Source organism: Melozone crissalis, unplaced genomic scaffold, assembly GCF_028551555.1.
Source record: "Melozone crissalis strain CALT ecotype California unplaced genomic scaffold, PUWL_Pcris_2 ptg000009l_1, whole genome shotgun sequence".
Lineage (NCBI taxonomy): Eukaryota > Metazoa > Chordata > Aves > Passeriformes > Passerellidae > Melozone > Melozone crissalis.
In genome coordinates, this window is record NW_026535787.1 from 15798013 (window position 1) to 15822946 (window position 24934).

The 24934-nt window shown below is 40.5% G+C and overlaps 1 protein-coding gene across 1 annotated transcript in view; it reads left to right on the forward strand.

Annotated features, from left to right (window-relative positions):
- Positions 1-23486, forward strand: part of UVRAG (UV radiation resistance associated) — an 86836-nt gene extending 63350 nt beyond the window's left edge. Inside the window, exons 14-15 of the mRNA XM_054270197.1 lie at positions 11594-11685; positions 21033-23486. Of these exons, the coding sequence (XP_054126172.1) occupies positions 11594-11685; positions 21033-21735 (795 nt within the window). The 3' untranslated portion in view covers positions 21736-23486. The remainder of the gene's footprint in view (positions 1-11593; positions 11686-21032) is intronic.
- Positions 23487-24934: the final 1448 nt, after the last annotated feature.

Genomic DNA, 24934 nt, shown 5'->3' on the forward strand with positions numbered 1-24934 from the left:
GCAATTTGATATGAAAAAAACCAAAATACTCTCTTGTCAGCTCCCCCAATGTTCTTTTTCTCACCAATAGAGTACAGATCCAGGTAAGTAAGTAATGTCTGGCCCTCCTCTTGTGTGTCCATGGCCACCATGTCCACATGGTGGCAGGTAGCATTTACCTGCTTTGTGTAATCTGCTCGAGAAGCTGAGCAGCCAGTGCTGCTTTCCTGGGAATGCTGCTTTGGGGGTGAGTTGCTTGTCTAATGCACAAAGTAACGTTCACAGAACCATAGAAGAAAACCAAAATTCTTGTTACATTGTAGGTGTAGTTAAAGGGCCATCTTCCTAATACCTGCATGAAATTAAAGTTGAATATTTATGTATTAGTATTATTATTACCATATGTAAGAGGCTGAAGTGAAACTCAGCTGTTAAACATGAAATGAGGCAAGAGGTTCAGTTTCTGGTTCTGTTAGACTATCAAACATGAGAGAAAATCAGCTCTATAACACAAACTAAAAGCTTTTCCATGGGAAGTTGAACAGCAGAAATGTTAGGCCTAGAATTTGTTTTGGCAATAAACACTAAGGAGCAGAAGTGTCTTTAAAGAATCCTGTGAGTAGTGGTGTACATGCAGTGGTTATGGCCCTTTGAGTGCAGGATACTGTGACTTGCACTCTACATCTTTTATGAGGCCCCTAAACTAAGATCATAAAACACACAGTTCAGAAAGAATGCACTGTCTGAATCCAAGGCCAGTTCAGCTGCATACAGAAAAGTGTTCTTGAAAGAGCAAAGGTTGAAGCCAGAGCCTAGTCCTTGTCTTGTCAAGTGCCAGGCTTTCATTTCAATTTAAGAGGAAGAGACTGCACCTGAAACACCACAAAGTACCTTCTCCAGCTGTGTAGAGCCAAAAGCTCTTAGGAGAGGTTTCATTCCTGAAACTTTCCCAGGGTAACAGTGGGCTGATATTTAGCCAGATCATTTAGAATTGGAGAATTCAAAAAAATGTATGTTTTTTGCAAACTTTTTGGAAAGGCTTTCTTTTTTCCTTTCCTATCACCCATGCCAAGAAAAAATAGGTTGAAATGAGGCTGGATTAGCTGTAACTGAAGTCCTGGCTTTCATTCAGCTGAAAGCCTGCCTATCCTTGTCTATAGGCAAATACCAATATGAACTTGCTCTATGAAGGAGCAGGTCTTGGATGTTCAACCCATACAGATCCTGGCACCTGCAGCCTAAGCCCAGGCAGTGCTGGAGGCTCCTGCAGCTGTGGTGGGATGACCAGTGTGGTTGGGTGACTGGAGGGATGAAGCACTTCTCATATATGGACAGGCTGGGAGAGCTTGGGTTGTTCAGAGTGGAGAAGAGATGGCTTTAGGAAGACCTCAGAGCCCCTTCCAATGCCTGAAGGGGCTCCAAGAGCTGAAGAGGGACTTTGGAGAAGAGCCTGGAGTTAGAGGACAAGGGAGAATGGCTTCCCACTGCCAGAGGCATGATTAGATGGGATACTGGGCAGAAATTCTTGGCTGTGAGAGTGCTGAGGCCCTGGCACAGGTTGCCCAGAGAAGCTGTGGCTGCCCCACCCCTGGAAGTGTTTGAGGCCAGGCTGGACAGGTCTTGGAACAGCCTGGTCTAGTAGAAGGTATCTAGGTCCATAGTGGGGGAGGGTAGGACTGGATGAGCTTAAAAGTCCTTTCTAACCCAGACTGTTACGGGTTTCTATGGATAGGAGAGGTGGCATCACCAGCTGTACTTAGAGTCAGTTCTCCAAAATTATTTTGTGGGACCAGCCTTGCAGGCATTTTCTGTGTATTACATAGCTTTTGTACTGTGTAGCTGTCATCATCTCTGTGCATTAGCTCTTCAGACTAAAAGAATTGCTAAAAAAATGAGTATGTTTTTAAAATAGAACAGAAGTTGAGTATACAAAATGCAAATGGATTCCTGATATAGTTAATCTGACATAAACACATGTTGTCTGCCAGATTCAGCTGCTTTGTAGTGTATAAAAGTTCCATGTTACAAAATTGAAAGAGATAGGGAGGTGGGAAATCTGTTATCAAGCCCTGGCTCAATGTATTAGTGTAGGAAAAAGCTGCAGTGTATAGTTTTTCTTAACAGTTGGTGTGTGCACTAGAGGCAAAGCTGGACATTCAAATACAAAGTGTTCACATCTGTGGATTTCCAGGTCCTGCTTGGTAGGCCTGTTTCTTCCTTCAGAGCCTTCTCTCTTTCTGCCATGTGGCCCTTTTCTTAATGGGAAAAAGAAATTATGGTAAAATGCACCTAATTTCTTAAAACTTCACTTGTTTTAATGCATAAAAATTCTTATCTCTTATTTGCAAGCAAGTGACAATCTGTGACTTGTGGGGTTCAGATTTTTTTGTCCCTGAGCCTCTGTTATTTTCACATTTCCCCCCACATCCTGTGTTCTTCTGTTGTATAGTTTAATATGTATGTTTTGTCCTCCTTGGTCAGGGTTGGTCTCATACTTCTGTGCATAAGATTTGGCACACCAGGGCACAAAACCTACTTTGAATACTTTTGGTATGTCAGCTACTTAATCATCCATAAATGCCTTTCATGTTTTTTATAAACTGGGGTTGAAGTTTAGAGTAAGTTGTTCTCCAACAAATGGAATAAAAGGCTCTGATATGTATGGGCTCATTCACTTTTTGGTCAGTCCATAATGTTTGGAAATCCAGAACTTAAAGTGTTTTGTTTTTCAAGAGACTGGAAATACTAAAGGGGTTATTGCATTTCTCTTTGCTGGTCTTGTGTGTAATTCATGGAGTTAATATTCTGTAATTAGGAAAAAACCAAGCTCTGCTTCAGTTTAACACATATAGATTGATGTTTTCAGGAAGACCAGTGCTGAACTGTCTTCTCTGACCTCAGCTTTTAAGTTTGAAATATCATCCATCATATGGGAAACCATTTCCTGTGTTGGTGTGCCTTACTGCCAAGTGGAGTTCACTGAATACTGGTGTTATCCTGATAGGAAGCAAGGCTTTCATAGGTTAAACTGTCCATTCTGTACTCCTCAAATGAGAGGGCTTTCCATTTGATTTACAATCTATCTTTTTTTAGAAATCAGTCTCTTTTTTTCACTGACAGTAATGTAATAGATACCTGGAAAGCAGTTCAACTGAAATGCAAGATGTGGCTGGGAGCAGAGAATCCCCAAATTCTTCTTCCATTTAAGCTCTGTGTCATGGGCTGAATCACTTGCTCTTTGAGTAAAGCTTTCTTGAAGCCAAAGCCTTTTTACCTGAAAGAGCTGGGATCACAAACCTGGATGGATGAATGAATGGCCAGGAACTCAATTTCACCTATTTTAAATAAGGGCTTTCCCAACACAACATGAAAGAGCAAATAGCTGAAAGATTTTACAACAGCTAATGGAGCTCATTGTTTGCCCACTGAAATAATTCTGTGGGTTCCTTTCCTGTAACATTTTAAGGTAGAGAGTAGAGCTGAACTGATGTCATATGTGAAAATTACCTGGTTTTGGAGTGGATTTATTACAATGTGAAAGTAACAGAGAAGTGGAGGAGGAGTGTGTAGCACTATAACCCTAACCATACATTTTCTCTGGTTTCCATCCAGGACAGGATGGGAGAGTTCTCTGTACATACCTGGGTATTCCCTGAGAATATTGCCCTTCTGGTATCCATAGGTTCATATGTAGGTAAAAAGCAAACTTCAGGTATACAGATTACATTTGGGGAGCTAAACACACACAGAAAATTTAATGTTGAAGGTGGAGGCACAGAATGTTACTTATCTTTCCCCTTTTGACTTTTGCATGTCTAACCTCTTGTTCTGTGCCCGATGTAATGATTTTTAATACAAAAGCTCAGCCTGAATGAAGTAATAGGAAATAAGTGTACCCATTTCCTATAAACAGTGAACATCAATTTCCAGTGAACATCAGTTAGTGATACTGAAGCCTTTTGAGAAGCTCTGACCTGAATCTGTAAAGGTTATGTGCTCTATAGTTTCATCTCATCAAGCTATAAATACAGCAAGACTGCAGTAAACATGGTTTTAGTTATTTGAGTGCTTCACTGGGGAGTGGGGGAAACTTTTTGGAGGCTGGTAACTGCTCTATCTTCCAAATTGCCTTTTTAAATGTTCTTTTATGAAACAGTCATGGCATATGAGGTGTACCTTTATAGGCATGGGGGCCCATATATGTTGGTTTTTGTAACAAGCCCAATAACTGCTAAGTTTTACAGGAATACTTTACTTATATGAGTGGCTCCCACAGCCTGTCTTTGACAATGGTTCCCCTTACTGGACACCAGGCTGAAACCATGAAGGTTAATGTTTGAGACCTCTCTGGAGGGAGAATAAACTTCTCTTGTGTTTACTCTCAAGGAGAGTTTTATATATAGCAGTGAGAGAGTTCTTGAGGAAATGCAGCTTTTTGGCTTACCTAAATGTTCAGTTCTACAGTGTACTCAAACACATACTCTTATTTCCTTATTTTCTTGAGGTCTATCTCCAGTAAACACTATTGCTGTGAAACCAAAATCCAATATTAAATATTGCTGAAATTGTAAGAATAAGAAGAAAACTGCTTCATAAATGTTTGGCAGAATAGTAAAAGTTGCTGTGCATTTAGAATTGAGGGTGCTGCTGTCTTTGAATAAAGATCAGACTTTGTGTTTTGGTTAATGCAAGAGAAAGAAGCAGCTTAATGTAATTCCAGGACAAATCAAAGAAGGTAAAAGGGAAGTAGGTCTGTTATCAGATGAGAATATAGTTTCCCTGATCACTTCTGAACCATTCCTGTATGTAGATTTCATGCATGAATTTTCCCTGCCTTTCAGATGGAAATGAATTAAAATTCTCCAGGCTGAGAGGAGAGGAAAGGAGACAGGCTGTTTTTGGGGCAGGAGGAACCAGTGGTGAGAAAAAGTTTCCATCTCAATTTGATGCAGTTTGTGAGAGCTGAATCAGCCAGAGCTCTCTGAGGACATTTTTCTCTTATGTAGAAATGAACATTTATGAACTGTACTAGTGACTGTCTTGGTCCAGGGACTGTGTAGCATCTCCAGTGTTAGTTGCCACTGTTACAGGTCAGAGTGAGAGAGTGGGTGGCCCTCAGCATCACAAGGACATGGACCTGTTAGGGCAAGTCCTGTGGAGGCCACAGAGATGCTCCAAGGGCTGGAGCCCCTTTGCTCTGGAGACAGCCAGGAGAGTTGGGGATTCAGCCTGGAGAAGAGAAGGCTCCAGGGGGACCTCAAAGCCCCTTCCAGTGCCTAAAGGGGCTCCAAGAGACCAGGAGAAGGACTGGAATGACAGGACAAGGGAGAATGTCTTCCCACTGCCAGAGGGCAGGGTTAGATGGGATATCGGGCAGAAATTCTTGGCTGTGAGAATGGTGAGGCCCTGGCACAGGTTGTCCACAGAAGCTGTGGCTGCCCCATCCCTGGAAGTGTTTGAGGCCAGGCTGGACAGGTCTTGGAGCAGCCTGGTCTGGTGGAAGGTATCTAGGCCCATGGTGGTGGGGTTAGGGCTGGATGAGCTTAAAAGTCCTTTCCAACCCAAACCATTCTAGGATTTTGTGATACCTGGAAATTATCCTTTTGATATCAGCATCTCCCTTGTAAATGTGGGACAAATCAGGTTAGTTCAGACTAAGCATACTTTAAAAATAACTGATTGTAAGTATCCTTCAATGGTATAGCATAAAATGCAGTTATCTCCTCTTACTGCCTTGGTTGCTGTTTGTGTGCCTTATTTGCTATTGCTATATCAAAATTGCGATGGGAGTCTTTTAAGATGGTTTTAGTGAAGGCTTTAGGCACGCTGGGTTGGCTTGTGGAATTTGAAAGAGTATGCTCAATGGATTAATGAAGGAGATGGATCTTCAAGGATGTGGGTGTAACTTGCTTTCTTGTTAGTTAAATTCTCTTGACTGAGTTGCAAAGTAAACATCTGCTTTTCAGGTGTAACTTTGGGAGATGGATACAGGCATATAAAGATAAGTCATAATATCTGTTGAAATAGCTGTTATATTTGAGCACTTTTTGCTTGGATGAGGGCTGTCACTACTGTAGCAGTCCTCTATTTGCTCCTTCTGTAAGCAAGATTGAGAACTTCAAGACTTGTTAAAATCACAGTGGTTATTTTTCTTTTTTCAGCTCCTACTTCCCCAAGAATCTTAAAAAAGTTTTAAAAACCCTTTTGTTATGTTTACTTCCAAACTGTAATTGATGCTTACTGATAGTCTTTTGAAGTATGAAAAATGAAAATGATTTTTAGATGCTGAGTTTGGAGGTACATTATCTAAAGAGCTGTTGATACCACAACATGTTTCAGTAATGTTGTAGCTTAAGGGTTTTTCAGTAAACCCACCTAGGCATTCAGAGCTAGAACAACCAGCCAGATTCAATAAAACAAAGGCAAGCAAAAAATTTTATAATTGCTCCCAAAAGATATAAACACACACAACTGTTTATATAGCAGCAGGCCTTATTTCAGTGATCCCCCATAGTTGTTTATATAGCAACAGGCATTATAACAACACTTCCCATTTTCTTTATTGCAGTGCTTAGTAATCTGAATCTCTGCCAGTGTTCTGTTCTACTCTGACAAAGTCACCCAGGATCTTGTAAAACAATTAACTATGTCATTTTATTAAAACTTCTAAAACTTAATATTTCTGTTTGACATTCTTAATATTTCAGTGTTTGACATTCTCTGAAAACCTTGTGAAAATGCTTGGCTTGTGACCAGCTCTGCAAATTTGATTGAAACAATAGTTTTGCTTCTATTTTTCTCTGTAGGTTTTCACATTTGTGGAGCAGATGTTTTTTTGAAATTCTTGATGCTATCAAGAGAAACTCCTCAGATAGCTGAAAATAATTCAAAATTGAATTTGTCTGCCTTAATACTGCAAGATCTTTGCATAGTGTAATAGTGGGTTGAGTCCACCTGTTGTGTAGGTACAGGTACTGCTACAACATCAAGAACCAGTTGCCTGCAATGGGGACTAAGAGAAGTCCAAAATACAGCAGATTTTGGCATGGACTTGAATATTATGCACAATATGTACTAAAGGGGCTGCTATTTTGAGCTTTAATAACATATTCTGGCTGTTAGACAGCTTCCACATGGCTTAGAACAAGATGAATATGGCTGGGGAAACAATGTGAACAATGATGAACAGATGAGGTTAGAATTGGAGTCAGTTCTGCACTCCCCCCCCAAAAAAAGATAATTGAGCCCAGGTACTCTGTGGTTTCTGGCTGGAAGTAAATGTATGTGCTTGTATACCATTAGTCATGAAATACTGCTGCAAGAATTAGGGTAGGAAGTGGACAGTTGTTTTTTGCACATAAATGCAGGATATCATTGTTTTTCTTAAGAGCAGGCATGTAGAGTGGCAAATCTCCTAATTTCAATCTTGGGTGTAACCTGCAATTACCCAGTAATAGGAAGATAATTAAATGGTTTCTTTTAAAGCCTATTGGATTGAAAAACTTCAGTAGTCCTAGTACTTCTTCTAGACTTTATAGGAAAGTAACTGAGCTTTTTCAGATTTGTATTTTAGTTAGTTAACAAATGATGTATCTCTACTGGTAGATTTGATGAATGAACATTTTGCTGTGGAATTGTTACCTTTAGGAAGGCAGTAAGCTTTTCTGTTGTCTAACATGATTTTAGGTCATGATTTTGAAGTCTAACAGTCCAGTTGATGAATTGAATCCTTGGAAGCTGTTTGGTTGGCAGTGGAGTAGAGATGCTCAGATTGGAGCTGTTCACTGCTGGTTCACTCATTTACCTTCCAGTGTAAGTTCAGACCATTGCAGAGAAGGAAATACAGGTAGAAACTGGAGAAGCTGAATATTATTTTTTCTCATCTTAGAGTGTAAAATAATTATGCTTGTTTTGTTACAATTTAACTTCAGTTTGTCATGCCTCACCTACAGCTAATGCTGTGGTTTTGTTGGCATTAGTTTTTAAAGGAAACTTAGTCTTTAAACACTATCTTAGAAAGCTGATACAGGTTTTTAAAGACTAAATCTACCTTTTCCTGTGAGAACCACTGTTTTATATGCAGCTTATTTTACCATTTATGGTTTTCTGTGATGTTGGAATATATAGGTATAATAGAAAATACCCACTGCTATGATTAGCTGGTTTTCTGTAGAGAAGTTGGCCTTAAAGTAAATGTATTATCCTATTTTTTGAGATTTCTTGTACATATAATTCTTTAAATTCTTCTGCCTTGAACTGTTCATAAAATATGATGCATCTTGTCTCCTATACCTTGTTTCTGTGGAGTAAGTTAGTAACAAACATGAGAGTAGCACTTGGGAAAACAAAGCTGTGCATAAGAGCTAAATATTGGTGTAGAAATCAGAATTAATATTTTATCACTAGAACATCATTAATGATTTACTCAAAGTTCTGTGGAGAATACATGGTGTTCTATGTGAACACAAATCTGGGACACCTCTTCACTCCAGTTAGAATAGGAACATTTTTTTGGATGGCTGGGTCTGTAATATCCTGAATCAGATCTTTAAAATCTTGAATAAAATGCTGCTTTTGAAAATTATTGCAGTGGAAACTTAGTGTGGAGATGGGTGACTTTTAATAGTGACAATTGAAATTTGAACAGGTTCTTAGGAGAATCAATACAGCACATGGTTACCTCTGTCTGCTCTTGTTTTCCTGCCCTCTTAATTCTTCTGAGCAAAGCAGCTTCTGCCTACATTTTTCTCTTTTTAAAAATTGATTTTGATGTTAAGAAGTACTTGTGTGAATCCTACAAGTCACAGGAACTCATAGAATAGTTTGGACTGAAACAGACCTTAAAGATCATCCAATTCCACTCTCCTGCCATGGGCAGGGAAACCTCCTCTAGATCAGGTTGCTCCAGGCCCTATCCAGCCTGGCCTTGAGGCTCCATCCTTCCAAAGCTGGGGCACCCCCAGCTTCTCTGGACAACCTGTGCCAGGGCCTTGCCACCCTCGCAGCCAAGAATTCCTTCCCAGTATTCCATCTAACCCTGTCCTCTGTTAGTTTGAAGTCATTCCCCCTTGTCCTGTCATTTCAGGTCCTTGTCCAAAGTCCCTCTCCAGCTCTTGGAGCCCCTTTAGGCACAAGAAGGGGCTCTGAGGTCTCCCTAATGCCTTCTCTACTCCAGGCTGAACACTTCCTGCTCTCCCAGCCTGTCACCAGAGCAGAGGTGCTCCAGCAACCCTTGGTATATCTCCATGGCCCCCTCTGGATTCAGTCCTTATGAATGTTGTTCAGAGCCTTACTGTTTATTGGATGAGGTGGATTAACTAGCCCTGCATGTGTGGTGTTGGATGTTAAAAAAATTAAACTTAAGGGAACGTGTATGAGAAATGCTTTATGGATTGGGGAAAAAAACCAGTCCTTACTAATATTTGTTATTTTACATTGTCAGAGGTTAAGGGGAGGAGGAAGAGGAATTCTGGTCTTTGAAGTAAAAAAAAGTTGTTTTTAAACTCCTTTCAGCTCCTTGTTCACATTTGTTTGGTGTTGTATCTGTAGTGGCCCGCATCATGCAGCAAAGCAGAGATTTCTTTGTCAGGATATGTGAGACCACTACAGAATTATGCCAAGCAGGAGTTAACCTTTGCTGTGTTCATGTGTTGATAATTTTGAATCCACACTAAAACCCAATTCATCAGCTGATTTTTGAATGTTTTTTTCTGTTCCTAGAAGGCAGATAAGTTTTTCAGGGATTCCTGGGTTTGTAAATCCAGCAGCAGCAGCTTGTATTGATGCAGACACAAGGCAGTAATCAATTTGCTTTTAATCAATTACAAAGCCAAATAGTACGCAGTGTATGAAATTAAATAATAACTTTTTCTAGGGGTTTCATGAAACTTGCATCCTAACTTTACTTATTATGCATCTCTACTGTTGGAAATATGAAAATTTTAGTAGAAGCAATGGTTTTGCTCATATTTGGATACTGGGGTCTCCCATGAATTCTTCTAATCTTGGCTGTTGAAGAGATCCCTTAATCCACCTTATTTTTATGCTCTGAAACCTTAAAATGTAAGAATGACTATAAAAAGGGGTATTCCGTGGACTTTTCATTGTTAGAAGAGAAACAAATGTAAAGTTTTTGAGTTGGTGGGTTCTTTCTTTTTTATTTCTTTGCTCCAGGCTAATTCTCCAGTTAATGAATTCCACTATAATCCCATCAGGAGAATGGGGTGATGGTTTTGTAATTTATATTGTATGGTTGTCTTAATCCAGGTTCTGTCATTGTAGCAGAAAATATGAGCCCAAGCCCACCATATGATTTGGCTTTGTCCATATGGAAATAATAAACTGTAATAAATGGCCAGCTGTTGTACAATGCGGTACTGAGGGTGATTTTTCTTCCAAAGTAATTATTCTTTCTGAAACTCAGACAAGCACAAAAATTATTCCCAATTTCAGGAGTCTTTTTCTCTGCAAAACTGATTGTTTGGGAGAAGTCAAAAATTTTTGAAACCTCTGATACTTTCCTGCATCTTGCTGTCAGGAATTGTGGAAACAGGTGTGTGATTCTAAACAAAAGAAATTTAACTTTGAGTGAGACTCTTCATGTTTCAGCAAGTAGCTCTATCAGCACTAAATTTGTGCAGTTCCTGTGTGTGCCTGTGTTGGAGTCCAGCAGAGACTTCTAAAGTGTGTTAATGTATGCTGAGAACTGCTTATTAAATTGGTAGTGCATCATTCCAGCAGCCTTAGAGTTACTGGAACGTAGGGTTTTGGTTCTTTTTTCTTATTTTAACCACACAAGGGATACATTTCTCTGCAAAATTTCCCTGAAATTTTGAGATTCAAACTTGAAAGACAAAGTGTTTTCCCTTCCATGTGCTGTTTTCTTCAGAGGTATTTTAATTTGTTAACCACAGAGTTTATAATTCTCACCAGTGACAGTTATGTCATGTGGATGACCTAAGAACAACTTGTAGGAGTCAATATTCAGGTTAAAGTATGTCAGTGTTTAAAGCCTTTCCCTTTGCTAAGTAGCATCTTAGTGAAGTGATTTGGGTGCTGGATTTAATTATGATACTGATAACAGGTGTTTAAATGCTATGTAAACTGTGTAAGGATCACAGATATTGATCAGCTGTGTGAAAATATGTATTTTTACTCATTGATTTTACTGTAATAATTCCATTACTGATTCCAGTATACACTGATACACTCAGACTGACAGGTACACACAAATTACACTCAGACTGACAGGTACACACAAATTAATATTTGGAATTCATGAATACAGAACATTGTGATGAAATTTGGTGTCTTCCCGTAATGGCTGTATTTTTATTAAGCTGTAAACCTGCTCTCCTGTTGCAGATAGGAAATGGAGAAAGTGTAAGGAGGTTTAAGAGTCAGGTTGACTGATTATTTTGTCTCTGTTCTTGGGTGGGTTTCCTAATACATGTAGTAAATAGACCATTTTCTTAAGGGGAATAAATACCTTGGAACTGCTGGATAATCATCCTAAACTTTCTAAAAACCTAGTGACTTAACTGACCACAATGATGTATTCTTTGGCATTTGGAAAACTGTGCTAATTTTAGGAATTTTTTTTCTGGTTTTGTAGCTTAGATACCAGCACGGGCTGAGTACTCCAGATCTAAGGCAAACTCTTCCTAACCTGAAAAACTTCATGGAGCTTGGACTGATGGTTAGATGGTAAGTATTTTTTGTAATTTATAAGAAAGAGGTGGGTACTACAAAAAAAACATGAAGGTAAGGATTTGTCTCAGACAAGCAGCTCCTCTTCACAAGCTGAGAATGCTTGGTGAGATTATGACCTTCCCAAAATACAGACTCTCTAACTGTCCACAACTTTCTACTGTTTTCTTATGCTCTTAGAAGTTCTTCCATATGATGGGCCCACAACCCTTCTCAGAGGCTGATGTAGCAAGGGAATCCTGTTTGAAAAAATAATGTTCTTCACTAGAGGGAGGTGAATTAATTGTTGTCATAAGACTGTGTTTAATGTTTGGTAGCAGGTGCACCTTCTGTACCAAACTGATCAAGCAGAACAAGTCGTAGCCTGGGCAGTCCCTGACTGTGTAATTCAAGTGAGCTGCACAGGAATCTAAAAGATAAACAACACAACTTCTCTGTAGTATAATTGCTGCTAATGAAAATAGCTGTTGCATGTTCACTGTTGTTGCTAAATGAGAAGCTACATTAATAAACTGAAGGTAACAAATAACTGAATAAATAACTGAAGGTAATAGTATCTCCCACAGAAATCCGTGTACTTCTGTTCTGATTCACTCTGGAGGATTAAGACTCATCTTCTACTGACTGCAGGAAATCAAATCAGACAGGTTTCTGTGTTTTAAGGCTAAAGTTGGTTTAGGTTTATCTTGCAGCAGTTGTTTAAGCAGGAGGCTTAACCAGTTCTCCTTAAACTGAGGTGAACTTCACTAAATGTGAAGAACAGTTTACTACCCAGTGGATTTCAACAAGTGATGGTTTGTATTCACATGGTTTTAATTTATGCTCTTTGAATTGTGTGCACTCATGCAGTCTCTTGCTTTAAGCAATTGTTCTGTCCTGCATTCTCATCTAATCATAGAATCATAGAATGGTTTTGTTTTCCTGCCTTCCTAACTCTCATGAGCAAAGCAGTTTCTTCTCCCTACAGTCTCCTTTTTTTAAAATTGATTTTGATGTTGAAAAGTACTTGTGTGAATCCTACTGTAACAGGTCACAGGAATCATAGAATGGTTTGGGCTGGAAGGACCTTAAAGATCATCCAGTTCGCACACCTTGCCATGGGCAGGACACCTCCCAGCAGATCAAGTTGCTCCAACCCCATCCAACCTGGCCTTGAACATATCCAGGGATGGGGCAGCCACAGCTTCTCTGGGCAACCTGTGCCAGGGCCTCACCACCCTCACAGAGAAAATTTTTTTCCCAATATTCCATCTAACCCTTCCCTCTGGCAGTGGAAGGCCATTCCCTCTTGTCCTGTCATTCTAGGCTCTTGTCCAAAGTCCCTCTCCAGCTCCCATGGAGCCTCTTCAGCCACTGGCAGGAGCTTTAAGGTATCTGGAGCCTTCTCTTCTCCCAGGCTGAACACCCTCACCTCCAGGTTGCTGTTTGGAGTCTTGGCAAGGGAAAGCAAATATAGGAGTAGGAAAAATTTCCTCTTTCAGCAATACTGTAAAAAGTGTTGCCTGATGGAAATTCAGCTCAGCCAACAGAGGAAGTAAATAGATCCTGAGAAAAGGAAGCTCAGCCCCTTGTGCAGTTTCATTCTGTAAGTAATTTCAGACACAGCTGAAAAGATTCTCCCTGCTTTTGTTTTTTTCTCTAGCAAGTAAAGCCTTCTTCATTAGGAAAATATCACTGTGAGTTTTCATGTGGTATCCCTCACAGTAGTATAAAAATCCTCAGATGATGTGTGGTACTCTTAGAAAATTTGAAAATGAAGGGCCAGACTGTGATATCTGTAGCACTTCTCTCTGCTCATCAGTAGAGTGGGAGGGGGGTGCAGGTCATGGGTGTCTACTACAGTCTTGAATAAGCAGAAGTGGGTTGACACTGGAACACATGAAATGGGAATTATTTTCAGTGTGGATACCTGTTCTTCCCTTCTGGCATGTGCTGTCTCTGAGGAACTGATTTGGAAACTTTAATTATGCTTCGGAGCTTTTACCACCATACAAGCCTGTTGTTTTTTATAGGTGATGCACAATCATTAATAAAAGAAAGCACTTTTTTTTTTTTTTTGGCTGGATAATATTTCCATGTAGGAATATTAAGCATAATTCTTCTCGAGTATTCCATTCCCTTCTCCCCATGGATGTCTATGCCTCTTTTTCTTCTCATGTCCAGAAGTTGTTAATTTTTAACTTATTTCTTTTTTAAACTGATGATTCCAATCAATGCTTCTTAATGCTTCCTAATAAAATAAATGGAAATGAGGCTTTACAGGGAGTCTGTCTTGAGGGGAAAACAGGCTAGACTTTCATAATTGGGCAGAATACAGACGTCCGCTGTCCTGTGGATAATACCTGATTATGAACATAGAAACAAGCAGACAAGCCACTAGCTGTTAAAATTAATATTTAAAAGAATTTTTTGTTTTCAGGTTACTGTGAGTCATCTGATACTCTCTGACAAGGTGTAGTCAGTAAAATATTTCCAGGTTATTCTTTGTTTGCAGGATAAGAGCAGAGAGACAAGAGGTTTTCTTATCCACATACTCACTTGCACTGCCTGATTTGTTTGGTTCTCTTGCTGATCTTCAGTTTCCTTTCTGAGCACTGTAATTGGGATTTTCTGAATTTAAGTTCTGTCACCACCATAATCATCATCATTTTAGATTAAAAGCAAACCCAAAAAATGCTCCATGGCTTTTGTAGAAGAGCTCACATATTTGATGCATCCATTAGAGCAAATTTGGCTGTAAAGTGTCTGCCTCAATCTTCTGTGAGTTCCCCTGTTTTGCCTTGAGCTCTGGGCTAGCCTTTGGCCCTTTGGAAGGTCTGCGGAGTCCAGTGTTTGTCCATCAAGGTTTAGTGGCTGGTTTCCTGAGCCTGGTGAGATTTGTGTTGTCTTGGTTTCTCAGGCATTACATTTAAATGATTAATAAATGTTTTCACATCCCAATTTATGTGATTTATTGCAGCAAGCTTGCAGATCTGCAAGCTTTGCTTCCATCTTCATACCTCTCCTGGTACCAATATTCTGCTGTGTTTACTTTTGTCCCCCAAATCTCTTCTGTTTCCTTTGGGGAATACTTCTCTCTGTTTCCAGCTTTTTAGTCTTGGAGTTTTACTGGCTTCCAGAAAAGTAGCTCAGTTTTTTAGGTTAGCTTTTGTGGATGCAAAAGGCCTTATGCAGATTTTGTCTTAAATCCTTTTTCTTGTGAGCAGGCAGTTTATTCCAGCATTTGAGACAGAATCATAGAAAGGTTTGGATTGGAAGGGACTTTAAAGGCATGTTGTTCCACTCTCCAACCATGGGCAGGACACCTTGCACTAGACCAGACTGCTCCAAGCCCTGTCCAGCCTGGCCTTGAACACTTCCAGGGATGGGGCAGCCAGACTTCTGTGGGCAACCTGTGCCATCACTATCCTCATAGCCAAGAATTTCTTTCTAATCTAAATCTCCCCTCTTTTAGTTTAAAACCATTCCCCCTTGTCCTGTCTCTCTCTGCCTCTTTAAAAAGTTGCTCTCCCTGTTTTTCATAAGTCCCCTTCAAATTCCCACTTTTGTGTAGCCTGTCCATTTTTAATATTTTTAACTAAAATAGTTTTATTTCTTCTTGCAGGTTCAGATTTACCTTTCCCAAATTCAGGCTCTTTAGATTATAGTTGCATTAAATCAAAAGACTCTGACTCATTTTCTCTCCTATTCTTCAGCCTTTTTCTTTTTTTTTTTTTCACTCTGTAACTTATGAGGGATAGTATTTGTGATTAACAGAAAGTAAAGAACATGCTGCAGACCAGCAAGAAGATTTTTTTTCTTAGTGAATAGACAGTAGACTTATCTAAATACACTCTACCCCTTTTGAATGGCTTGTCTGTAGGCAGGGAGATGCCCTTTTGAGCTGCATTTAAAGGCTTTCCTCAAAAATACTTGAATGCCAAGGCTTAAATTTGTGTTTTGAGGCTATGTCTTGATTAATATACTGCTACAATCAAGAGGAGCCCAGAACTTCTTAGTTATGAAAACTCTGATGGCTTGATTTATGAAGATTTCATTTTTAAAAATATGTTGCCAAATTTCTTAGCTGCCAAAAGATGCACTTTCATCTTAACTTCATATTGGCAGCCTTCCTATTGCTATTGTACATTATTTTACCGGTAATCTCTAAGAAGGTGAGAAACTATCACTGCTTTTTAGCACAGTTGACATGATATTGGCTCTGAACTGCTCATGGAGCTTCAAGCATTTCAGATAGCTATAAACCAATTAAAACACCTTCATTTAGTGTTCTTACTGCCATGAGGTCATAGTTTGCAACACTAAAAGATCAAATGGTGTTTAGGTTTTTGTGGGTTTTTTTAAGCATTCTCATAGCAAAGAGCTGTAGCTGTGGGTTTTGGCTTTTGGCCAGGCAATCAAAACTTAGTATTTTGTCCAGCTGTGATCCAGTAATGTTCCTCACAGGAAACATTTTGTGTGGAGGAAAAGATACATATTTGAGCCTGTAAATTGTGTTTTGTCCCTCATATTGCTTTACAGTTTCTCTGAGCCACTTGCAGACAGATTGAATAATCACAGGTGAATCTGACCGAAGAAATGTTTTATCAAAACTACAACCAGAATGTGTTCACTAAGAAAATAATTTCAGAAATGGTTGTGTCTTACTTCAGTCACTTTATCTCACCTGTTTACAGTGGGGAGTCTGTGTCTTCCACCTTAAGGCTAAGAATGCTCAAAGTGACTACTTGGAACTAGTGGAAATTAGTATTTTGGGAGAAAATAGCTACTTTGTCATTTTGCTGCCAGAAAAACTTAGAGCTGAAGTCAGACTGTTAGAATTGGCTTTTGAGATTTGGATACAATTGAAACATTGAAATTGGTGACCTGAGGCTTCTCATTGCTTTTTTTTTTTTAATAATTTAGAAATCCTGCTGTCTGTCAGGAACTGTACATTCCCATATGTGTAACCAGTTCTAGTGTCATCCACTCGACTAAAAGTCAACAGGCCCTAATGACAGTTAATGAAATCAGTTTTTATACTCCACAAGTCACAGGCCATTCTTCTTGGACAGATGTCCACACCTGTTTGGTGTCTCAGGAGACCAACCAAGGGATTATTGCTGGAAGCTGAATCAGCCCAACCTGAGCAATTCAGGTCAAGGCTGTGCCTTAGAGTAAAGGGCTGTGCTCCTGCAAGCCAAACCCTTCTCACTGGGGACAATACCTCACAGTCTCTAAAGTGTGTGAGTAACTGGATGAGAGTTTTCTAAAATTACTCTCTTCTTTTATATACTTTATATATTTTTATTAATTTCATGAGCTGTGAAGCTCAAAGGACAAGGGACAATGTCTTTAAACTGATGGAGGGTGGGTTTAGTTTAGAAATTAGGAAGCAGTTCTTCCCTGAAGGTGAAGGTGGGGAGCCTGTGTTCAATGCTGGGTTGGATGGGGCTTGGAGCAACTTGTTCTAGTGGAAGGTGTCCCTGCCCATGGCAGGGGGATTAGAACTAGATGGTCTTGAAAGTTGGTTTCAAACCAGATCCTTCTGGGATTCTTTCTCTGGACTTTACCTTGATATCAATGCTGTGAATTTTAGTAACAGTACAGCCTCAAGGAAAACACAAATGGAATAGACACCCTCCATCAGCTGCTTGTTTTCATAGGTATTAATAGCAGCCTTGTATCTTTGAGCTCTGTGCCACTGTAAACATTACTTCTGAACTAAAACCTCTACATGACTTCCCATGCTCACCTGGAGGGAGGTGATAGCACAGGAAAAAACATTTAATCCACATAAGTCATTATGGATTTATTTTACTTGCCTGCAGACTATGACCATTATTCTACTTAAAAGAGAGCTGTTTATCTTCTCATGTTTGCCTTGTAGACACTTCTCACTTAGCCTGAGCTTGTTGCCTAGGTTGCCCCTGTGATCAAGAAAAGGCATCCAGGGAAGATGACTTTCCCAGTGATCATAACTGGCTCTCAAATACGGGATTAACACTCTTGTCTCATTTTTCCTCTCCAGTGACTGTGGAACTCTTCAATGGCTGATCTCCAAAACCCTTTATACATATTTACTTCTATCTAGATGCCTTAGATAACATTTGATAAGCAGATAAACCATACTATTGACTTCATTCCTCCATTCTCAGATTTGGGATGTTATCCCTGTATTTATTCCTGACTGAAGCTCAACGCATCCTATTCATATTTATTGGTAGCAATGGGCAGAGTTCTGAACTCTGCTCCCATATTTCTCCAGCAGTTTAAAACCTGGTTTTGAAGCCTTAAGGTCCATTTCAGTGAATGTTAACCAAGGAATCTAAAAAGAAAAAAGAAACCAGAATAAACCTTCATAACACTTCTCCTATCCCCCCCACACACCCTCTTTTCTTTCCCTCTGACAATGTAAAGAGACAAAACCTGAGACTTTCAGTCAGTGTGCCATCTCTTCTTCAGTTCTCTTAGGGATAGGAGTCTCTCTTGCCATGCCATGGAGACTTCTCCACAAGAAACAGTTGTCTTTGGCTTTAAGGTCACAGTGAATCAGCCACCCAGGAAAGGAAAATCTCTTTGCAGTGTGAAAATCTCTCCCATGCCTTGCAGTTTTCCCACAGCTGCTTTCGTGGGCCATGTCAACTTATGGGGTACTAAGGATGAGCTGTTATAGCATAAAAGCAAAACTTCTCTTCAGCCATCTCTAGGAAACAGAGGTTTTCTTCTTCTGTTCCTGGGGCAAGGTTTCTCATCATTCCTTTCTGTTCAATTTACTTCAACATTGCTTCTGCTCATGGCTGTGGATAGAATGCTACATCCCCCCAATGCATTCTGTGAGTTACAGGGAAAAAATTTGAGTCTGATGTATCAATTATATCTTAACCATAGCCTTACAAGGGAATTTCAGCCCAAGACTAAGGGATCTCCTCAGTCTCCTCCCATCTAGGAGACTTCTTCACTGACCTTAGTGTCCCATGTTGTTTTCTCTACGTGCCTTCATCCTTTTTCCTGATTTGGGAGAGAATTGGTGTTCACAGATTCATTTGTTCTCAAGCTTTATCAACTGAAGCAGTTTTGTATAGAGTTCTGCAGTGCTGGAAGGTTGATCTCATCCAGGCTCTGCATTGGGGGAATCACTCACTGTGCCTCTCCGTTGGTTGCGGGGTCTTCACCGACACTGTGCGAGTCGTGCTGGCTGCTGGCACCACCCTGTGTCTTCTGTTCATGTGGGGCACTGTTATAAATGAATACTCCAGTTTAATAATTAAGGAAATTTATTAAATTATCAAAGTATAAATTTGGAAAAAGCCACAAGCGAATCAACTCTGAGACAGGCAATTAGAGTTGGAGAGACTTTGGATTTGGCCTCTATTGCACCAAAGTCCCTATGGGTCTCCAAAATGTCATTTCGAAGGGATCTGTTTTATACAGTCTTTTGGGCTCTGGAAGGGGGCTCTTCTTCAGCATATTTTAGCATATTATCGTAGTTTTTTCTTTCTTGCTACCATGTTTCTGAGAACCGGTGGATAATTCCTGAAATCCTGCCAGGTGAAAACTTTCAGGGATAAACTTCTAATGATGGCTATCAAATGCCTCCTGCTGGGGTCTTGTCAGATGGAAAGAAATCCCTTGAAAAATACATCCTAGGAGACAGTGTCCTCCTGGTGTTTGAATCTCCATTCTTTATCACGTAGCCTATTACTTCTTGTTGCCCAAAACTGTCTTGGTACACAAGATGCTGTGGTTTTAATTTCCTTTAGCACAAATTATTATATAACATATATCACAGGCATCAAAAAAAAAAAAAGAAAAGCTGCTGCTGCTTTTGTCCTTCTGTGAGCAGCATGGCTGGCTAAAAGCAGCCAAGCACACAAAGTTCATTGATAGCCACTGCTGCATGGCGCTGCCCCAGCCACGCCCATTTTGGCCGGGCAGTCCCTGCCATGTGGCTGCTCCCGGCCCCGGCGCCCCCTCCAGCACTGGCCATAGGGCCATTCCCAGCACTGGTCCCAGCCACATGGTTGCTCCCAGCATTGGGATGGGCCCCATGGCAGTAAAAAGGACCAGTGGCGTTTCCAGGAAGTGGCTTGGTCTTGCCGGGAAGGAGCCTCAGCCACCCCAATGGGACAGGGTCTGGCAGGCTTCCTGGGAAGGGGCCTGCATCACAGCAGAGCCAGGCCTGGCCAGCTCCCAGTTACCTGTTCCAAGGCCAGAAGCAATAGAGCTTTTCACGGGCTTACCTGTCCTTAAATATGTTTTCACAGAGGCCTAAAGTAGCTCTTAAGTGGTTTAACTGGGGGTCAGTCTTCAAAATTAGTCACCTGATTGAGTGTGCCAGATCCCCACAGGGAACCACCCTTGCAGTCCCAAACAATCTGTTAAACCATGACACAAGATTTTCCCGTGCCAGACAAAATGGATCAGGACTTGAGCAGGAGTTTCTTTAAATGGAGTTCATGAAAGAATTTGATACTAAATCTTAAGAGTGGTTGAATCTTAAGAGTTGCATATTCAGTAGATCAATAATAGCTGATTTTTTACAATTTTTTTTTTAATTTGGGAAGGAAATGAACCAGCTGCTGATGTTAGTGTATAGTATGCTGTTTATATATAGGGTGGTGATTATAGTCGCATAAATATTGAGCTGATGAAGGAAAGTTCTCATAACACACCTGAGATGATGTAAAGTGGATTTTCCAAGTTATAGAGCTTGAGACGGTGAAAGTAGCTTGTAGAACTGTACTGCAGTAAGTTAAACTTGTAAATTAGGCTTGATTGATTCATGTTCTGTAAGAAATAGAGGTTGGCAATTGTCCACAGAGTTTTGGAATGACTGGCACAGAAAAGCAGAAGATCTGGCAAGAATAACCCTCTGCAAATAGTGAAGTTGTTGTGGTTTTTCTCCTTTGTGCAGCTGTCAGGGAAGTCTGCTGTTGGATTCTTTGTCCATAGAGAATTCAGATGTTATTACTCACTTTTGAAGAGTTTATGATGACCCAATACAAGCCATAAATACGTAAATATATGGTCAGCAGTAATATTCCATAAGTGCAGCTCAGTCCTATAAAATGGTGTTAACAGTGTGAATTAGCATAATGTGATGGTTTCTTGGGTGATTGGCTTGCCAAACCATAGAGCTGTGTAAGTGTTCCTACAAAACGTATTTTTCACTACAGCTGTTCCCTGGGCTGTCTTCTGTGGTTCATATCACATGTTTGGGGTTTTAGCACTTTGGGATAGAAGTTGTTGGCCAAACGGAGCCTGGAGTTGTGATAAAACAATTGCTTCAGCCTTTGGTTAAACATCTGTATTGCTCATGAGTGTGCCTGATGGGTGTGATCTGTTCTTCCCTTCTTTTACAGCGATCGACACCATACTTCCAGTGCAATTCCTGTTCCAAAGAGACAGACCTCTAGCTTTGGCAGATTGGATATCGGTTTTTCCAGTGGGCTTCCTTCTCCAGATAAAGGACTCCGAAAACGAGCCAACACAGGAAGCGAGAGACTACAGTACAAAACTCCTCCTCCTAGTTACAACTCTGCTTTAACACAGCCTGTTGCTGTCACAGCCTGTGTGGGAGAGCTGGATAAAAATCCTGGACCCATATGTTCTTCCTTGGACACCTGTATGGACTCCTCCAAAAGAAATACCAAAAAAGGCCAGGACTTGTGCAGTAGTTTAAATGGAGAAAATGGAAGCCTAAACAATACCCAGGACAGGCAGGAACCTTTCCTAGGACGTTCTAGTGCAATAAATGGGGCGTTTCTGCCTGGGGAGTGCTCTGGCACCATGAACAACAAGCAGCCCTGTGAGTTTCAGCCCCCGCTCAACCCCGTGCTCTGCTGCACCGTGGAGCAGGCAGAGGAGATCATGGGTATGGAGGCAACAGGGTTCAGCACAGGAGATCAGCTGGAAGACTTTACCTCCATCCCAGTGGAACACGCTGTAGCGGTTGAGTGTGATGAACAAGTGCTAGGGGAGTTTGAGGAGTTCTCCCGAAGGATCTGTGCACTGAACGAGAACATGTCCAGCTTCCGCAGACCTCGCAAGAGTTCGGACAAGTGAGCTCGCACGGAGATTTGATAGCAGACATTGAGGTGAAATCAGTGATCTGGAATAGAAATAAAATTGCACTTACTCTTTATATTAATTATGAAAATAAAAAAGCTTAAAGTTGTTCCTATGGTGTTAGACAAATGGACTTGAGCACAATAACACAGGATCATGGTGTATTCACAGCCCAGGTAACTTCATTCTGCTTTAAGTCCTTTTCTGTCTGGTATTTATAATCTGTTGAAGGTTTTGTGGGGTTTTTTTTCTAGGGCATTGGAATCCATTTATAAAGGCTTTTCTGAAAACAACTTCTAGTGATGATCAGCCCCTTCTATGAATGTTTGTTATGTTCTTAATTATTATTTAGAGTTAAATTTATTTTAATCTTTTCAGAAGAAAAACCCTTTAATTTAATATATTTTTATGGTAAGATGTCTTTACATTCTCCCATGTACTCCTGTGTTTGCTTGAGCAGTGTAGTCAGTATTAGAGAAATACCATGAATTTGGTACAACTGGACAACTTTATTTTGGCTGTGCTCTGTAGCCTTTGAAGTTCTAGTTTGCACTGAGGAGTCTTCACTTGACAGTGTGAACTTGCCAGAGAATGAGCACCTGTGTGATTTTTTTGCAGTTTCCTTGCACCTGGTTAATCAGAAATTACATTTGGGGGTTTTTCCACTTCTCTTTTCCTCCAAACTTGCTCTTCCTACCAGTGGAAACCTTGAGGAATAAACCACCTCCAAGGTTCTGTGTAATAATCTCAGCCTGACCATTCCCCACTTAGGCTGGGCACAGATCTCATTAGTGAGACTTAGTGAACCCAGTACCAACATGGTGTTCAGCTGCCACCCTCCAAGGTGTGCAGTGGGGACAGTGTGCCCTGAGACACTTCAGACATCTTCCAAAAAACCCAGACTGGGAATGAAGCACTTTGGAATTAGGTCAATGTGTGAAATTGCTCCATCCTCTGTGAAAAGGAGGCACTTAACATTATTCATCTGAATTTTTATTTTTTAACCATCTATACTTTGAGGGAAGAAACTTCCAGTGGTTTGCTGGAGGTGCAGATTGCTGTTGGGTCGGTTACCACTGCCACATGTGTTCAGCTGCACTAATGAGAAAGCAATTTGCAGCCTGCTTTGTGATTCCTGGTATGTATTTCAGTTTGGATTTCATTGCTCTTGCTTTCTATATTGTATACCCAAGAATCTGAGCTCAGTTGTGAGCTCTGAAATATAAAAGTATATAGCAGAATAAAAATACTTTATCTTGTCTGGCTTTTTTTTCTCTCCCTGGTTTATGTTTTCTTTTGAACCCACAACCTAGTCTTTTCCTAACTTCACTGTAAGGCTAGCGGAAATTAACTTTTAAAAAATATGGATATGTATAACCTCAGCTTTCTGTTGTCAAAACAAGGTGTGTTTGTGAGAACCGGTATACATAATAGCACTGTTCTAGAATATGCATTTTTCCAGGTAAAGCCTTAATGATTGCATTAAAACTATATTCACATTTCTTCAGTTAGCTTTTAATGGTTGTGTCCACAGTTGAGTGGTTGGATAGAGCCTCTCTGCAGCAATTTGCTGGCTTTGGTCTGTCCCAGGATGATGTGCTAGATGGGAGCACTTGGAAACCTTGATTTTGAGACACTGAACATGATTTCATGTTCAGTACAAAGCTGGACACATCTATGAGTATCTTCTCCCCCAGATTAGCTCCTCTGTTCAAACCTCATGAAGACTTCCCTGAAGGAATTGCTGCAGAAGCTCAAAGCACTGCCATCATCTTTGGAAAGGAATGGGTAGGAAGCTCTTGCTGTCCCTAGGCCTAGAGAGGGAGAAATAAACACCTGAAAGAACAGCACTTCATAGTGATGAGCATAAGATATCCTGTCCTGGGCCCTGTGCCATCTTCTGATACCAGTACAATTTCAGGTGAAATTCAGTAACCTCAGGTCAGTTTTGCACCCTGTGGGATGGGATCTGGCATACTCAAGGCAGCACAGGCCTGTTTGTGCACACACTCGTGTTCCTGCATAACAGAAAAGCATCAGCTTGTGTGGGATGGTGACTTTTCAGAGCAACCCAAAGAGTAGTTGTGAAGTCACTGCATTTTGTAGGTGAACATGGCAGTTTAGCAACATGTGAAATTAGGTATGTACAGCATCAGTGGGACTTTTTTTTCCATTAGTTGTTTATTTCTCAGGTTGCACAAACCAAATGAAGTCTAGTTCTCCTCCCCAATGTTGTGTGGCTGTTCCTGTTTAACCCTTGTAATTGGTAATGTGCTAAACACTACGGTTGATTTTTGCATCTGTTGCACAAAGCTGCTCAGATGGGCTTTCTATGGATTATCTTTAGTTAGCCTTAAATTATCCCTGTGTTTCTGTTGCACTTCTGCCACTTTCCATGTAGCAGGTGGTGTGAGGTGGGGCAGCATCACAGGGCTGATGGAGCATTGACCAGCTCCTTGTGGCTGTCAGGAAGGGGGTTGTACAGACTGCAGCTGTGTCATAGCTCTCTCCTTTTGGTGTTTATTTTTTTCACCCCCTGTAAATTACTTTGGAAATAGTGTAGTGGAAGAGAAACAAACAGGAGGTTTGAGGGTGACATAATGGATCACAGTGTATGTTCAGTTTTCAAGAGCCTTTCAGTTCCCGCACAGCTGTGGCACTTAAAAGTCTGCAACTGTCTTCAAATTAAGAAAGCATTTCATTGCAATCTCAATTTAATCCCTCATTAGAAATCCTTAAGATTTTTGAGCATATTAGTTTTGGAATATCAGATCCCACTATATTTTTATAGCAAGCACAACAGCATTGGTTTATCCTTGCTCGACCAGGTATTTAAAATAAGCAAGACCAGAATATTGCATAATAAATGACACATTTAAACTATGTTGGCAATTGCAGGAAAGCTCATCTGTCTTTATAAAATAAAATTGATTTGTATCTCTCAACTTGTGTGTCTTCTTCAATGGATCCTTTGTGTTTGTTTTCTTTATGAGCCTGGTTTAAACCCCAGTAGCCTTCCCAGCCCCAAAACTCCTTGGCTTATTGTTCATCAAATCAATATTGCTTCCAATGTGAATGGTTGGGCAAGAAGATTTGCCTGAAGGACTGACTGCCTTGATGGCTCCAAATCCTGTCTCAGAAGAGCTGGTACTGCACTTCTTTTTCGTGCTTCTCCCCAAAAGATGGCATGCAGCTA